The following is a 16,579-nucleotide window of genomic DNA, read 5'->3' on the forward strand; positions in this document are numbered from 1 at the left end:
ATTACTGCCAGGAAACAAAGCTTAGCAGGAGAGGAGAGCCAGAGAAGTGACAGGGAAGCTACAGGTTACAACAGATTTGTGAACTCAGCCAAGCACAGTGGTGGCAGGGCCTAGCTGCTACAAAGAAGACATGTTTTAGACAATACTCATGTGTACGGGCAAAAAAAACCTCGAGGACTGTATTTGTGGCTAATTGTATAACAGGTTATTTTAATTTCTGTTCGGTGGAAAGTGTAAAGCATTCCAACAAAGGGTTTTAATGTAGATTTTTTTTTTTTGCACCCATGCTGTTGATTGCTAAATGTAGTAGTCTGATCATGACACTGAATAAATGTGTCTTTTTTAAAAAAAAAAATAAAGGATTCTGATTGGTGTAGAATAGGAAAAGTCATTCCAGACTCTGGAAGTAACAGTTTTATCATCAAAAAAGGTTTTTTGATCCAGTGGTAACACTGTCAACACTATGCACTTTATGCAGTCATTTGATAGTATACAGGTCAATTAAAGGATCCTTTAAATTTTTTATTTAAAAAATCCATTTAGCATGGAACTTAAAGTAAAAATTTCATACTATGCTTTTATTCCTAAGTTATATATTTTTTAGATTCCATTTTACTGATATTCTAATACCAAAATATATTAAATATTATACATTTTATGTATACAGTTGTTCCTCCACATCCGTGGGGGATTGGTTCCAGGAGCCCCTAGGATATCAAAATCCTTTGATGCTTAAGTCCCTTATATAAAATAGCATATAAATGCGTATAACCTATGCACATCCTCCCGTAAACTTTAAATTATCTGTAGATTATTTATAGTACAATGTGAATGGTATGTAAATAGTTGTAAATACAATGTAAATGCTGTCTAAATAGTTGCCAGCAAGTGTCAAATTCAAGTTTTGCTTTTTGGAACTTTCTGGAATGTTTTTTTTTTTCCTGAATAGTTTCAATCTGTGTTTGGTTGAATCTGTGGACGTGGAACCTGTGTGTGTGGAGGGCTGACTTTACTAGGCCAATTTTTTTCTTTTGCTGAGATTATTTATTCATTTTGGGTCCATTTCTTTTTTTTGTTATTTTTTATTTATTTGGTTGCACCAGGTCTTAGTTGCGGTAGGCAGGCTCCTTAGTTGCAGCTCATCAGCTCCTTAGTTGAGGCACGTGGGTGCCTTAGTTGTGGCATGTGAACTCTTAGTTGCGGCATGCATGTGGGATCTAGTTCCCTGACCAGGGATCGAACCCAGGCCCCCTGCACTGGGAGCATGGAGTCTTATACACTGCGCCACCAGGGAAGTCCCTTGGATCCATTTGTATTTTATCTCTTCATATTTAAGTCTCACCTGTCCTCTAAGCCAGTGGTTCTCATTCTTTTCACTGCTGTGGACATACTCGGTGATTCCCACATGTGACATGGGCATCTGTGTATTTAAGGGCTGCCGTATGGAACTTACATCACCAATCAAGAAACACTGGACATTGAGTTTGAGATCTGTTTCCTTACACTTCAACTCAGATACATCTTTCTCTACAAAATGTTTCAAGATTCCACAACTAGAAACTATCCCTTTCCTGAGCTTCCATTAGCACCCCATCTTCACTTTTCTTCATAGTCTTTATACTTTATATTTCATTGTATCTTAGGTAATGTAGAAGTCTTAGTTTCTTGACAGCAAGATCTGCATCTGATTCATCTTTGAAACCAATATATCTCTTAGCAGAGTGCTTTATCGTAGGAGATGCTTAGCAAATATCTGAATGAATAAATGCTCTAGGGACAATTCTGAATATGTTTTAAGCGTAATGCCTCTATTATTGAAATTTTCAATTTAGTTATCATCTCTCATAATCGTCATGTCTTCTGATGGATTTTAAGATTCTAGACTTTGATAACTTTTCTTTTTTGGTTTTATTGTTATTGCTATGACTTTCTCTACAGTGTACTTACATAGAAATTGATCAAGTTCCTGAAACATATGCTATTGTCCTTAGTCGCCCAGCTTGGTTATGGGGGGCAGAAATGGGAGCCAATGAGCATGGAGTTTGCATTGGGAATGAAGCTGTATGGGGAAGAGAAGAAGTTTGTGATGAAGAGGCACTACTAGGCATGGACCTTGTCAGGTTATTTTTTTGTTATATTTTTGCACTGTAGAACTTGTCTAAATTTAAAATTTGTTGTAACTGTTAACATGTTTTATCTTCCCTTTTTTTTTCATTTTTTGGACTTTGATACTTTATAGTTTGTGTTAAAAATACTTCAGAATACAGGCATGCAATTTCAAGACTCTCAAATATCATTAATTAGGAGAAGGGAAGGAGTTGAAAATTATGATTCATTGGAAGTACCTAACTTACTTTTATCAGACTGTAACTAATTCTCACAGTCACCTTATGGGGTATTATTATTATCCTAATTTTACAGATGAGATACCTAAGGTTTAGAGATAAAGTGATTTGCCAATAAACTACCAAGTTGGAATTTGAACGATGATCTTTTTTACTCCAAATCTTTGTTTTCATGATTCCAAACTGACTTCACTACTTCACAAGGAATAGTTTAGAAGTTGGATTTCAGTGTATCTGTTAACTTGAAAGGATTTTTACTTGGAATATAAACACAAAATCTCATGTGCATGAAATTATTTAAGAAACATAATGGAAATTTATTTTAATCTGAGAACTTTAATATTTTTATTTTAGACTTGGTCTTGAAAGAGCTGATACAGCTGAAAAAGCCCTCAATGTCATTGTTGATTTATTAGAAAAATATGGCCAGGGTGGAAATTGTTCAGAGGGCAGGATGGTATTTAGCTATCACAACAGTTTCCTGATAGCTGATAGGAATGAAGCCTGGGTTCTGGAGACTGCAGGGAAGTACTGGGCAGCAGAAAAAGTACAAGGTATGGACAACTTTTCATGATTTAATTTGTTTTACAATTAATAAAAAATCTCTTAGTTGCAGACATTGCATTTAATTGTTTTTCAAGATTTATACTCCTGTGCAATGAAGGTGAAAACTGAAGGGGAAATGAAAAAATTTGAAAGAACATACATTGAAAGAGCACTATAAAAGGCTTTCTTGAAAAAGAGGAAAAGGTGGTTTTATCTCTTTTTAATATATATGATATTAATTTCATATAACCTGTATACATTTTCTGTGCAGTAGCTCTTGGCTGTTTTATAGTACTTTTTTACTTTTTTATGAAGTGAAACCATTTCTTTACCATTTTTTCCTGTTTTAACTTTGGGCTGAACTCCAAAATTTTATCATGTGTGGATATGGAGGTGAGGACAGGGTAGTGTTATTGGGGATTGGTGACTGTGGGTTTAGTCGTTAAAAAGAATATATTGATACAATAGTAAAGTATAAAAATTTGATGTCATTGAGTAAATAACACAGTTGATTGTTTTAGAATGCTTTGCTTTTTTTTTTCTTGATTTCTTTGTAACCATATATTCCTCTCATTTTTCAAGTGTGGAGATCCAGAGATATGAAGTGATTTACTCAAGGCAGTGAATGAGAGACTTAGAATTTAAATCTTTCCATCCTGACTCTCAGTTCAGTATTCTTTCACTAGAGTACAACCTTGTGCTTAAGCATGATCATGTACTTCTTGTGTAATTACCTCCTGGATCTCATAGTTTTACAGGGGGGATAAGATACACATGTGAAAACATTAAATAGCAAGTGAATGACACACACACATATATGCTATGAACATTTAGAGAAAGGAAAAGTCATCGGGAGCTGGAGAAATTTGGGAAGTCTTCATGAAGGTAGCCTTGAGCTTTGGAGGATTTGGATGTTATTTTTCAAAACAGGTCATTGACAGTTGTCTTGATGGACATTTTATTTTATATTTTGCATGTATGTTTATTAATACACAAAACTGAATTTAGACTCTTTTTATTATTGTGATAATTGGCCTGATTATACCATTAATTACTTTTTATTTTGTCAAGTGTGCTACATCCAAGAGAAAAACGAATTCTGTTGAAAAAGATAGCCCCACCGAGCGATCCAAAACAAACACCTTCACTGAGTCTGATTATCCAATTGTAGATTAACTTTGCCAACTTGTTTCTCTTCCTATTACTAAATTAGCCCAAGAACTAAGTAGTTTAACCATAGGGAATTATCTACTCGATGGAAAATTCCTCTTCTCTTTGATTCTATCATGACTTAAGTCTATTTTTGTAGTGAGAATATCCCAAGTATGATTTCATTAGAGTAATTAAATTGATTTCTACTTGGCAGACTATCATTCTAAATCTGTTTTAAAATGTTATTAATTTTCATTTATCATGATCTATTTCATTTATTCTGATCTGTTTAGAACAGACTTTTATTGTTTCTTCTGTTTTGTATTTTAGTTGAAAATTTTGTTATAACTTAGTGCCATGATATTTTTAGAAGCCTTATATTTCTGTTCTAAACTTACTTATGACTATTTTTTAAACACTAATTCATATAAAAGACTAATATCTAGAATATATAAAGAACTGTCAAAACTCAACAGTAAAAAGACGAATGACACGAAGAGACATTTCACCTAAAAGGATATACAGATGTCACAAAAGCACATGAAATGATGTTCAACATCATTAGCCATTAGGGAAATGCAAACTAATACCACAATGAGGTATCACTCTACATCTATCAGAATGGCTAAAAGTTTTTAAATGACACTCCCAAATGCTAGTGAGAATGTGGAGGATGGTACATTGCTAATAAGAATGTACAGTCACTCTGGAAAACAGTTTGGCAGTTAAAAAAACCCCTTAATATGCAACTATTATACAATGCAAAAATTGCAATCTTATGCTTTTATCTCAGAGAAATAAAACTTAAATGCACACAAATACCTGTACATGAATTTTTAGAACAGCTTTTCCCATGATACCAAAAACTGGAAACAACCTAGCTGTCCTTTAACTTGTGAATGTTTAAACAAACCATAGAATGTCTATAACATGGAATACTAGAGTCAACAATAAAAAGGAATGAATTGTTGATACATACAATAACCTGGAATAATCTTTAGGGAATTAAACTGAGGGAAAAAAGCCTAAAGATTGTATATTGTATGATTCCATTTATATGATTTTCTTGAAATGACAGTTATAGAAATGGATAACAGATGGTTGCCTGGGGTTAATGAAGGGGTGGGCGTGGGAGATAAGTGGGTGTGGCTATAAAAGGGCAACGCGAGTGATCCTTGTGATATTCTGTACCTTGACTGTATAAATACCAGTATTTTGGTTGTGATATTATGCAAGATGTTACCATTTGGGGAGACGGTGTAAAGGTGCATAGCTCTCTGTTTAACTCTTACAACTGCTTGTGAATCCATAATTACCTCAAAATAAAAAGTTTAATTTAAAAAAGTAATTTATTTATCTATTTGAGTATGTAATAAATAGATGCACATGGTACAACATTTAGAAGCCTATATTTACATTGAAATAATGATTAAGGATCATAATGTACAGAGATAGATATATTAAATATGACTTTTCTTCTCCCTTCCTCTCTTCTTTGAAAATAGAGGGAGTTCGTAATATTTCTAATCAGCTTTCTATAACAACCAAGATTGATCGGGAACACCCAGACATGAGAAGCTATGCTAAGCAGAAAGGTTGGTGGGATGGTAAAAAGGAGTTTGATTTTGCTGCAACATACTCTTATCTTGACACAACCAAGATGATGATTTCTCCAGGCAGATACTGTGAAGGCTACAAGCTTCTGAATAAACATAAAGGTAATTTAAAATAATATTAGAATGAAAATGGTATTTTGTGTGAATATAATGTGTGTATAATAAAGTCTGTTTTTTGAAAAATTATTCTAAGTAAGATATAGTTTTATTAAAACTGAAAACAGGGAATTCCCTGGTGGTGCAGTGGTTGGGACTCCATGCTTCCACTGCAGGGGGCACGGGTTCAATTCTTGGTCGGGGAACTAGGATCCCGCAGGCCGTGTGGCACAGCCAAAGAAAAAAAAAGAAAAAACAACTGAAAACATTGTGATACTGTAAGCTGTTTTTTGAGATGAGTGAAGTGCTATATAATTGTGAGACGGTAATAATTCTTTCTGAAAGACAAGTTCAGATTTGCAATCCTCAAAACCTTTTTTCAGTTCTTAGTAATATTCTTAAAGCCAAATTTGGATTACTTTTCTTCTCAGAGTTCATTGGAACATGGAGATGGTTTTCTTTGACTATTGCTGCTGCTTCTTTCGTTTATCTTTTGATAGTACCCTTATTGGTTATTTTCTAATTTCAAAAGTTATATCTATAACTTGTCGAGAAGACAAACTGAGCAGATATAAGAATACTCCCTTTCCACTCTTAAACTCTAGAAATGTTGAATAAAATATTTAAACATTAAGGACATATATAGATAAGTTTAAACACAAGAAGAGGAAATCACTAGGTACCAAAAATGAAGAGAGAACCCATAGTGTCAGCAAGATTTGAGGTGTCTCTTTTTCATACAGTCCTCCTTCTCTCTGTGTCAAAGGGGAGATTGTGGACCACATATCATCCTTAGAGGCTAGTTTTAACATCCATAAGAATGTAGGTGCCTAGCTAAAAGACCTATCTGGGGAGGAGGAACTGTACTAGTTACTAAGATTAGTACTCTGCTCCATGCCCAGAGTCCCAGCCTGGAATTGAGCTGTCTGCTGTCCCAGGCTATGGGTCAGTACATTCTCTTGTGAGTGACTGAACTCTGAGCTACATGTATTTTGTAGACTCAGCTGAGGATACTTGTGCTGTGTTGAGAAACAAACTGGTTTGGAACCTGCAAACCACAGGTATGCAGAATTCCAGCATACCTGTGTCTCTATGAATATATGACAAATATTCAGATTTTACTCAAATTTCCCATCCAGATGAGAAATCTGCTATAATGAATCTTCATGTAACTGCCATTAAAAACATGGAGATTGAGATGAAAGGATGTAGTTTCTACATTTATTATGGATAGTTTCTATTATTATGTCCTCAAGTTCATTGATCTTTTCTTCTGTATTATCTAATATGCTGTTAATCTCACCTAGTAATATTTTCATTTCAGTTATTATATTTTTCATCTCTACATGTTCTATTTGGTTTTTTTGTATATCTCTCATTTTTCTATTCATTACCTTCATGTTTTTCTTTAAATCCTTGAGCATATGTACCAGACAGCTGTTTTATAATAGTTGTTTTAACATCCTTGTCTTCTAACTCCATTATCTCTGTAATTTCTGCATCTGTTTCTGTTGATTTGATATTCTTCTGGTTTTGGGTCACATTTTCCTGCTTATTCGTATGTTTAATAATTTTTGATTAGACGATGGACATTGCAGATTTTAATCGTTGAGTTCTGGATTTTGTTTTATTCCTTTAATGAACATTGGACTTTGTTTTATCAGTTAATTTCATTATTTAGGGAACAGTTTCATCTCTTTTAGGCCTATTTGCTTTTCTAGGGTAGCTCTAGAGTAGCTATTATACCAGGGCTAGTTTAGTCCCACTAAAGGCATGTGATCCTTCTGGGATCTCTGCTGAATGCCTTATGTATTAAATGAGATCTTCTTACTCCAGCTAGTGGGAACTCAAAAGATTCCCAGCCCTGTGTTAGCTTTATGGATTTTTTAAAAACTCATAGTTTCCAATAATTGCTCTTTCCTTATAATTTGTTCTTTGTTCGATCTTGTGGCGTTTCACCCTATGTTTGTGTGCAAATTGGTATTCAGCCAGAGGCTCAATGGACCCTCTGTACAGGTTGCTAGAAATTTTTTGAGAGGTAGCTCATTCCTCTTTGGTGCTCTGCTTTGCAAATTCTACCACCCTGACCTCCCTGAACTTCCACCTCTGTTTCCTCAACTTAGAGTGATCTTTGGGCTATGTCTGGGTCCCCCTCCCTGCACTGTTGTCTGAAAATTGCCTCCAACAACACTGAGCTCCTGGAGTCAACACAATGGTAGGGCTTACCTTATTTGTTTCCTTTCTCTCAGGGATCATAATCCTACATTACCTGTTGTCCAATATCCAAAAACAGTTTTATATATTTTGTCCAGTTTTCTGTTTGTCTACAGTAGGAGGGTAATTCTAGACCCTACTGTTCCTTCATGGTTGGAAGCAGAAGTTCTATTTACATTATACTGAGTGTTTTTTGCAGTATAGAAGAGAAATGCAATTCATATCCAGTAAGATATGTTATTATTTTGAACTGCACACAAGCACAGTTGTTGGACATTCATTGAGAGTTAAATAAATAGATGATTAGTGTTGACACACGTCCCATTATGCAGAAGTTCTTGGTTGATTGTTACATAGGTTTTACAAGTATTTAGTAATATTTGGGGAAATTGGTTGAGTTTTTAAATATGGGCTAGGAATACATTATTATTTTTCCATTTAAAATAATGGGTTGTAGGCTTTTGCTATTCAGTGTTTATAACAGTTTAGATTCAGGTAAGGAGGCTGTATGTATTTTATTAACCACCCATATGGAAGCCTTCATTATCCATGGTCTGCCAGGACTCTCCCAGAAATTCCCTTTGAAGATGATTTCACAGGAAAAAAATTATAAACACATGAGCAAATACAGTACTAAAAGAGAAACAATTCATAGACCCAACAAGTACAGGAAATTCACACCCAAGAACAAATTAGCTGATTTAAAGTTAGCTAATGATGAAAACTTTCAAAGGTATTTTATAATATTAAGGAATTATTATTTAAAAATTCAGATGTGGTCATTGTATTTTAGCTATATTTATGAAAAATTCCTTTTGTATAGATATGTACTGAAATATTATGGATGAGATGATGTGACTGGGATTTTCTTCAAAATAATTTGATGGGAGGGACTTGATAACTGTTGAAGCAGTAATGAATATTTGAGGATTCATTGTATAATTTTTCTGAACTTTTATATATTTGAAATTTTCTATAATAAAAAGTTAAAAAAATAAAATTAAAATGTTCAAAGATATAAAGGAAGGAATGAAATCCATAAAGCAAGAATAGGGGATTATGAAAAATAAACAGATAAATTTGAAAATTCTAAAATGTGCAGAAATTCTAAAAATGAAAATTACAGTCACTGAAATAAAACCAAAATTGAACGTTGTAACAGATGTTCAAAGTTAAGCATTTGAAAAATGCAGGTAAACAAAGAGAAACAAAAATTGCTCATAATAAGTACTCAGCACTCACTTAACATTTAAATATTTTTAATTGCAAAAGTAAAATGTATCATTGCTAGCAGATATTCTTTGTAGCCATATTTCCCTGTATACATATACAGCTTATTTTTTAAAATAAAAATAGGTCAATACTGAATATATTCTACTTTAATCCACTTTTTAGTTGATGGTATATTTGGAATATCATTCCACATCTTTAGTTATCATTCATTTGAAATGTTTTAAAATTTCCCTCGTGATTTCTTTTCTGACTTGTGGATTATTTAGAAGTGTGTTATGAATTTCCAAATATTTGGGGGTTTCCTAGATATCTTATTGTTATTGATTTCTAATTTAATTCCACTGAACTCAGAGAACATACTCTATATGACTTCAGTCCTTTAAAATTTACTGAGACTTATTTTATGGCCTGGCATATGATCTATTTTGGTGTACAAAATATGCACCTTGCACTTGTTAGGTATAGAGTTTTATAAATATCAACTAGGTCAATTAGGTCAAGATGGTTACTGTGATCATCTACATCTTTAATGATTTTTTTTTCTTGTTGTATATATTACTAAGAGAGGACTATGAAAATCTCCAATTATGTTTATGGAATTGTCTGTTTCTCCCTTTAATTCTGTTAGTTTTTGCTTAATATATATTAAAGCTCTGTTATTAGGTGTATACACATTTATAATTGTTTTGTCTTTCTGGTGAATTGGCCCCTTTCTTCATGAAATATTATTTCTCACTGTTAATACTGTTTGTCTTGAAGTCAGCTTTAGCCCAGCTTTCTGTTTTCTGTTTATATGACATATACTCACCTATCCATTTACTTTCAAACTATCTTTATATTTAAAGCACATTTCTTGTAAAAAAAAATATGGTTTAATCTTTTTTTTAAACCATTCTGATAAGTTTTGCCTTTTAATTAGAAACTGTAGTTCATTAACATTTAATGTAGGCTGGTTCTGGTTCCAGATAAGATGCTGTAAGTAAACTCTATCTCTTTTTCTGAATATAACCAAGAGCCTGGAAATATTGTATGGAACAGTTATTTGAGGACCTTTAAATGTAAAAAGGAACAGGCAATAGGAGAAAGAAACCAGAACCCAAAGTATTAATTCATCCAGCAGTGAGTTTCATGGTTTTTTTCCTTCCATATAACCTGGCCTGGTTTCAAACAGTATGATTCCTGGAACTATGCACTGGATGTGGACAGAAAGTGGGCCCACAATCTCATAACATAATGTTATAATCTAAATGATACAATCCAAAATTACCCAATATATGAAAACCAGGAAAATCTCAACAACTTGGAAGGAAAAAGACAATAGATACCAACCACAAAATGATCTAGATGTTGGGATTATCAAATGAAGACTTTATTCAGTTATTTTTTTGATTGAAGTATAGTTGATTTACAATGTTGTGTTAATTTCTGCTGTACAGCAAAGTGATTCAGTTAAACGTATATATATATCTATATATATATATATTCTTTTTTATATTCTTTTCCATTATGGGTTATCATAGGATTTTTTTTTTTAAGCTTTTTTTTTTTTTTGCGGTACACGGGCCTCTCACTGTTGTGGCCTCTCCCGTTGCAGACCAGAGCCTCCGGACGTGCAGGCTCAGCGGCCATGGCTCACGGGCCTAGCTGCTCCGCGGCATGTGGGATCTTCCCAGACCGGGGCACGAACCCATGTCCCCTGCATCGGCAGGTGGACTCTCAACCACTGTGCCACCAGGGAAGCCCTATCATAGGATACTGAATATAGTTCTCTGTGCTATATAGTAGGACCTAGTTGTTTATCCATTCTATGTATAGTAGCTTACATCGGCTAACCCCAACCTCCTATTCCATCTCTCCCCCAACCTTCTCCCCCTTGACAACCACAAGTCTGTTCTCTATGTCCATGAGTCTGTTTCTGTTTTGTAGATAGGTTCATTTGTGTCATTCAAATGAAGACTTTAAAGCAGCTATTTTAAGTGTGAACACTCCCAATATGAATGGGAAAGTAGAGCATCTCAGCAGAGAAATAGAAGCTATAAAAAAGAACTGAAGGGAAATTTTATAATTGTAAAACACAGTAACCAAAGTAAAAAATTCCTCTGATGGGCTCAATAACAGAATGGATATGACAGAGGAAAGTGTCAGTGAATTTGAAGATAGATCAGTAGAAATTATCTAATATGAACACAGAGAGAAAAGAGATTGAAACAAAGAAACAGAACAGAGCCTTAGGGACTGTGGGGTAATATTTAAACATCTAGAGTCATTAGAATCTCAGAAGGAGAGAAGAGTGTGATGCAGAAAAGTTTTTAAATAAATAATGGTTGAAAACTTCTCAAAATGGCAGAAGACTTAAATTTACAGATGCAGGAAAGTTAGCAAACCTCAAACAAGATAAAGGAAAAGAAATCCATGCCTAAATGCACAAACTGCTGAAAACCAAAGACAAAAAGCCTTAAAAGCAGCTAAAGAAAAATAACACATTATATATAGGTAAAAAATGATTTCTGTGTGTTTTTCATTATAAATCATAGATGCCTAAAGGCAGTGAAACAACATTTTTAAAGCTCTGAAATAAAATAATTCTGTATCTAGACAAAATATTCTTCAGGAATGAAGGTGAAATAAAAACATCCTGACATGTGAGAAAACTAAGAGACTTTGTTGCCAGTATTCCTGCTATAAAAGAAATGCTAAAGGAATTTTTTTAGATAGAAGGGAAGTGATAGCACAGCAAAACATGGAACTTCAGGGATGAAGGAAGAGCCACAGAAATGGTAAATATTGGGGTAAATATAATACCATGTTTCTCCTCTTAAGACCTTAAAAATATGTCTAACAGTTATAAGCCAAAATTACATTTCCTATAATACACATGATAATCACAGTATAAAGAGGGGAGTACATATGGTGTTAAGGTTTCTACATTGTACTTAAAGCTGTAAAATATTGATTCTAGTAAACAGATAATTTAATTACGTATATTGTAACCTTAGAGCAACTGTTTTAAAAGCTATGTAATAAGATACAGTAAAAAAAACCCAACACATGAATTAAAATGGAATACTAAGAAAATATTCAAAAAGAAGGCAGGAAAGGGGAAATAGAAGAATAAAAATAGAAGCATCGAACATAAAACAATATAATGTAGATCTAAAGTTCAACATATCTCTAATTACATTAATTGTTAAATGGTCTAAACATACCAATTAAAAGATGAAGTGTGTCAGACTGAAGTAAAAAAAAAAACACGACTCAGCTATATGCTGTGTATGAGTGACTCACTTTAAGTAGGTGAAGAGTAAAAGAATGGGAGAAGTTATGTAAACACTGATCAAAAGACAACTGGGGGCTTCCCTGGTGGCGCAGTGGTTGGGGGTCCATCTACCGATGCAGGGGACACGGGTTCGTGCCCCGGTCCGGGAGCATCCCACATGCCGCGGAGCGGCTGGGCCCGTGAGCCATGGCCGCTGGGACTGCGCGTCCGGAGCCTGCTTTCCGTGCCCCGGTCCGGGAGCATCCCATGTGCCGTGGGGCGGCTGGGCCCGTGGGCCATGGCCGCTGGGCCTGCACGTCCGGAGCCTGTGCTCCACAGCGGGAGAGGCCACAGCAGTGAGAGAGGCCCGTGTACCAAAAAAAAAAAAAGACAGCTGGGTTGGCTATAGAAATATTAGGTGAAGTAGACTTTCGAGCAAGGTACATTACCAAGGAGAGACATATCACATAATCAAAAAAGCGTCATTTCACGGTTATTATTTTCTCCATGGTAAATGTATATGAACCTGACAACAAATCTTTAAAATATATGAAGTAAGAACTAACAGAACTGAAAGGAGAAGTAGACAGTTCCACAATTATAGGTGGAGACTGCAATGCTTCTCAGTAATGGGAAGAACCAGTGGACAGAAAATCAGCAAGGTTATGAAAGAATTGAACAGTATATCAACCACTGGGTCTAACTGATGTTTATAGAATTCTCCACCCAACAACAGTGGAATGCACATTCTTTTCAAGTGCACATGGAACATACACTAAGTTGACCATATCCTGGATCATAAAACAAATCTTAAAAAGAGACATAACAAAGTACAGTCTTTGACAATAATAAAATTATATTTGAAATCAGTTACATAAGGATATCCGGAAAATCCCCAATACTTAGAAATCACACAACACACTTTATTTTTTTTTAATTTATTATTTATTTTTGAATGCATTGGGTCTTTGTTGCTGTGCACGGGCTTTCTCTAGTTGCAGCGAGCAGGGGCTATTCTTGGTTGCGGTGCGTGGGCTTCTCATTGTGGTGGCTTCTCGTTGTGGAGCATGGGCCCTAGGCGCGCAGGCTTCAGTAGTTGTGGCGCACAGGCTTAGTTGCTCTGCAGTATGTGGGATCTTCCCAGACCAGGGCTCGAACCTGTGTCCTCTGCATTGGCAGGCAGATTCTTAACCACTGCGCCACCAGGGAAGTCCACACAACACACTTTAAATGTATGGGTCAAAAAAGAAGTCTCAAGGGAAATTAGAAAATATTTTGAGTGGAATGAAATGAAAATCAATATACCAAAATTTATACCATGCAGCAAAAGTAGTGTTTACAGGAAAATTTAAAGCATTAAGTGCTTATATTAGAGAATAAGAAAGGTCTCAAATCAACAATGTAAACTTTCACCTTAATAAACTAAAAAAAAAAAAAAAAAGAAAAAAAGAAGAAAAGAGAAAACAATCCCAAACAAAGCAAAGAAAGAAATAATAAAGTGAAGAAATCAGTAAAATTGAAAACAACAAAACAGTGGAGAAAATGGATCAAACTAAAAGCTGGTTCTTTGAAAAGATTAATAAATTGAAACACTCAGCTCCACAAAGAAAAAAAAAAAAGGGAAGAAAACACAAGTTACATGTCAGGAAAACAGATATTATTATAGACCCCATAGACATTAGGAGGATAATAAGGAAACACTATAAACAGCTCTAAGTGTGTTCAGTAACTTAGAGGAAATGAACCAATTCCTTGAAAGCCACCAATCACCAAAACTCACCTAGGAAGAAATATCAATAACTTTTGATTTAGCAGTTGACTTGGTTGTGTTCTGTCTGCAAAGTCTGTCTCCTGGTCAGCAGCTCAAATTCCAGTTTCGTTCTTTTATCTTTAGCTGAGCTGCTATCATTCTCCCCCACATATGCTGATTCATGAAACAGATGGTGATTTGGGCAGTTTTTTTTTTTTTTTTTTACAAAGAATTTGGGGGTTCCTCTCTATAACTCTCTCCTTTCTGCGATTCTTCCTTCACCTCTAGTACCGGTAGTTGGCCTCTGGTTCTTCAGGCCAGAAAGACCAAGGTTTTCTATAACTACCTGCGCCACATAGCACAGCATTGACCATGGCCTTCCCTCAGGCTAAAGCCATAACAAAAATGGGAAATTTACTCTGTGCTTCATCCCATCTTCCAAGTGTCACCTCTCCTCCAGAATTTTCCTGCTTTTGCTCACAGTAAAGAGCCTTAGTGTATTTTGTCCCAAGTTTATAGTTATCTGAGGGAGGGTTAGTATGATAGAAGCTTACTCAGCCTAAATGAAAGCAGAACTCCTTCCCATGTCATTTAATATTCTATGACATTCTTTTACTTATAAAAATAAATATATTCACATGATTCAAAATTCAGAGGTATACAAGAGTATACAGTGAAGCCTCTCCCTTCTAACATGCCCCTGTTCAGTCCTTTTTCCTACAGGCATTTCCTTGTATATGCCTTCAGGGATGATGTATGCTTAATGAAACAAATATGTATAGGTATTCTTGTTCTCCTTTTTACAGAAATGGTAGCATGCCATACACACTCTTCTGCACATAAGTTTTCTCTAGTTACAAATATATAATGTAGATCATTCTATTTTAATATATATAGAACTTTCTCATTTTTAACAGATGCATAGTATTCTATTATTTTGGTATATTATTTATTTCTACGTGGTTGTATTTTATCATTATATAGTAAAGATTGTATGAATCATACTTTAGTTAACAAATTCTCTGTTATTTAGGTTGTTTTTAGTTTTCTACCACTGAAAATTATACAATATGCTTATAGCTTCTTTATTTTCACATCCATGATTATTTTCCTAGAATAATTTCCTACAAGTAGAATGTGGGGTCAAAGCATGTGCATGTTTTAAGGCTTTTGAAACTCATTGCCAAAATGACCACCAGAAAAGTTGCATCAATTTAAATTTCCACCAGCAATATTTGAGTGCCTATTTTCTAATATGTTTACCAATATAGGATATTGTTTTTGTTCCATCTTGTTAAATTTTTAGGCAAAATTGGCATGTTATTACTTTAAAATATATTTCTCCTATTAGTGAGGTTAACCATATTCTTATGTTTATTGAAAATTTATAATTTTTAAATAACTTTCCTGTTCTTAATATATCTTTTCCCCATTTTTATATTGGGTTACTACTAACTCTTAAAAAATTACTAGTAATGTACCTTTGTCTATTTGCCTCCAAATAATTCCAGAAAAATAACTTTTATTTAGAAGATTATTGGGTGGCAGATAAATGCTAAAAGGGTCTTTCCACTAATAAAAATCTGTGACTGATTTATCTTCCTTCACTTGAAGGATAAAATGGTTCTATAAATCAATCAGAAAGCAACTACTCAGAGATAGATAAGTCAGTGATTGATACTTGGTTCTCAGGTATTCATTAAACAAATTAATTATATGTATAGCAGAAAAAAGTTTGTGACAGAATGTTTTTAGAATGCCTTAACATCATTGTTTTCAAAGTATTTAATATCTTATATTTTAATTTCTAGAAGAATGTCATCATTTGAAAAGTTTCCTATAAAGTTTCTTAATATTAGTTTGCCATTTTATAAGTAGGTTATTTAAACTATCTTTTTTCATATAGATACATATGTAGAAAATGCTAAAATATGTTATTCTAAGGATTTTGACTTTAGGCTTACTGTTATTGTAAAAGTAGACAGAGTACTGGTTGCAGCAATACCTACTCCTATTTATTAAAAAAGTGTATCAAAGGCTAGACACTGTGCTAAGTGATTACATTATTTTCTTTAAGCACCCATGTGAAGTAGGTATTATCTTCATTTTACAAATGAGGAAGTTGTGTTTGTGCTCTTCATTTATCTCCTGTATGAAATTGAAAATAAATAGACTCTGATTTGTCCTTATATTTCTCTCAGCACCTAGTTCAGTGTCTTGCACTAGTGTGTGTGTGCTTAATAAGTTTCTTTTTTTGGTTAAATTAACAAAGGATTATTAGTTGAATTGAATTAAATTGTAATTTGCAGATAGTTTAACAAAGATCATTGTTGTATCCTTTTTTTCTGGCAATAAACCTAAAGGCTTAGGA

At 34.2% G+C, this 16,579-nt stretch overlaps 1 protein-coding gene across 8 annotated transcripts in view; it reads left to right on the forward strand.

Annotated features, from left to right (window-relative positions):
* SCRN3 (secernin 3) overlaps positions 1 to 16,579 on the forward strand; it is a 58,177-nt gene that overhangs the window by 3,334 nt on the left and 38,264 nt on the right. For all 8 annotated transcript variants that reach the window (XM_007122115.4, XM_055088634.1, XM_055088652.1 and 5 more), the window contains exons 3-5: positions 1,939 to 2,120; positions 2,700 to 2,899; positions 5,549 to 5,761. In XM_007122115.4, the coding sequence (XP_007122177.1) occupies positions 1,939 to 2,120; positions 2,700 to 2,899; positions 5,549 to 5,761 (595 nt within the window). The remainder of the gene's footprint in view (positions 1 to 1,938; positions 2,121 to 2,699; positions 2,900 to 5,548; positions 5,762 to 16,579) is intronic.

Source organism: Physeter macrocephalus, chromosome 2 (assembly GCF_002837175.3).
Source record: "Physeter macrocephalus isolate SW-GA chromosome 2, ASM283717v5, whole genome shotgun sequence".
Taxonomy (NCBI): Eukaryota; Metazoa; Chordata; class Mammalia; order Artiodactyla; family Physeteridae; genus Physeter; species Physeter macrocephalus.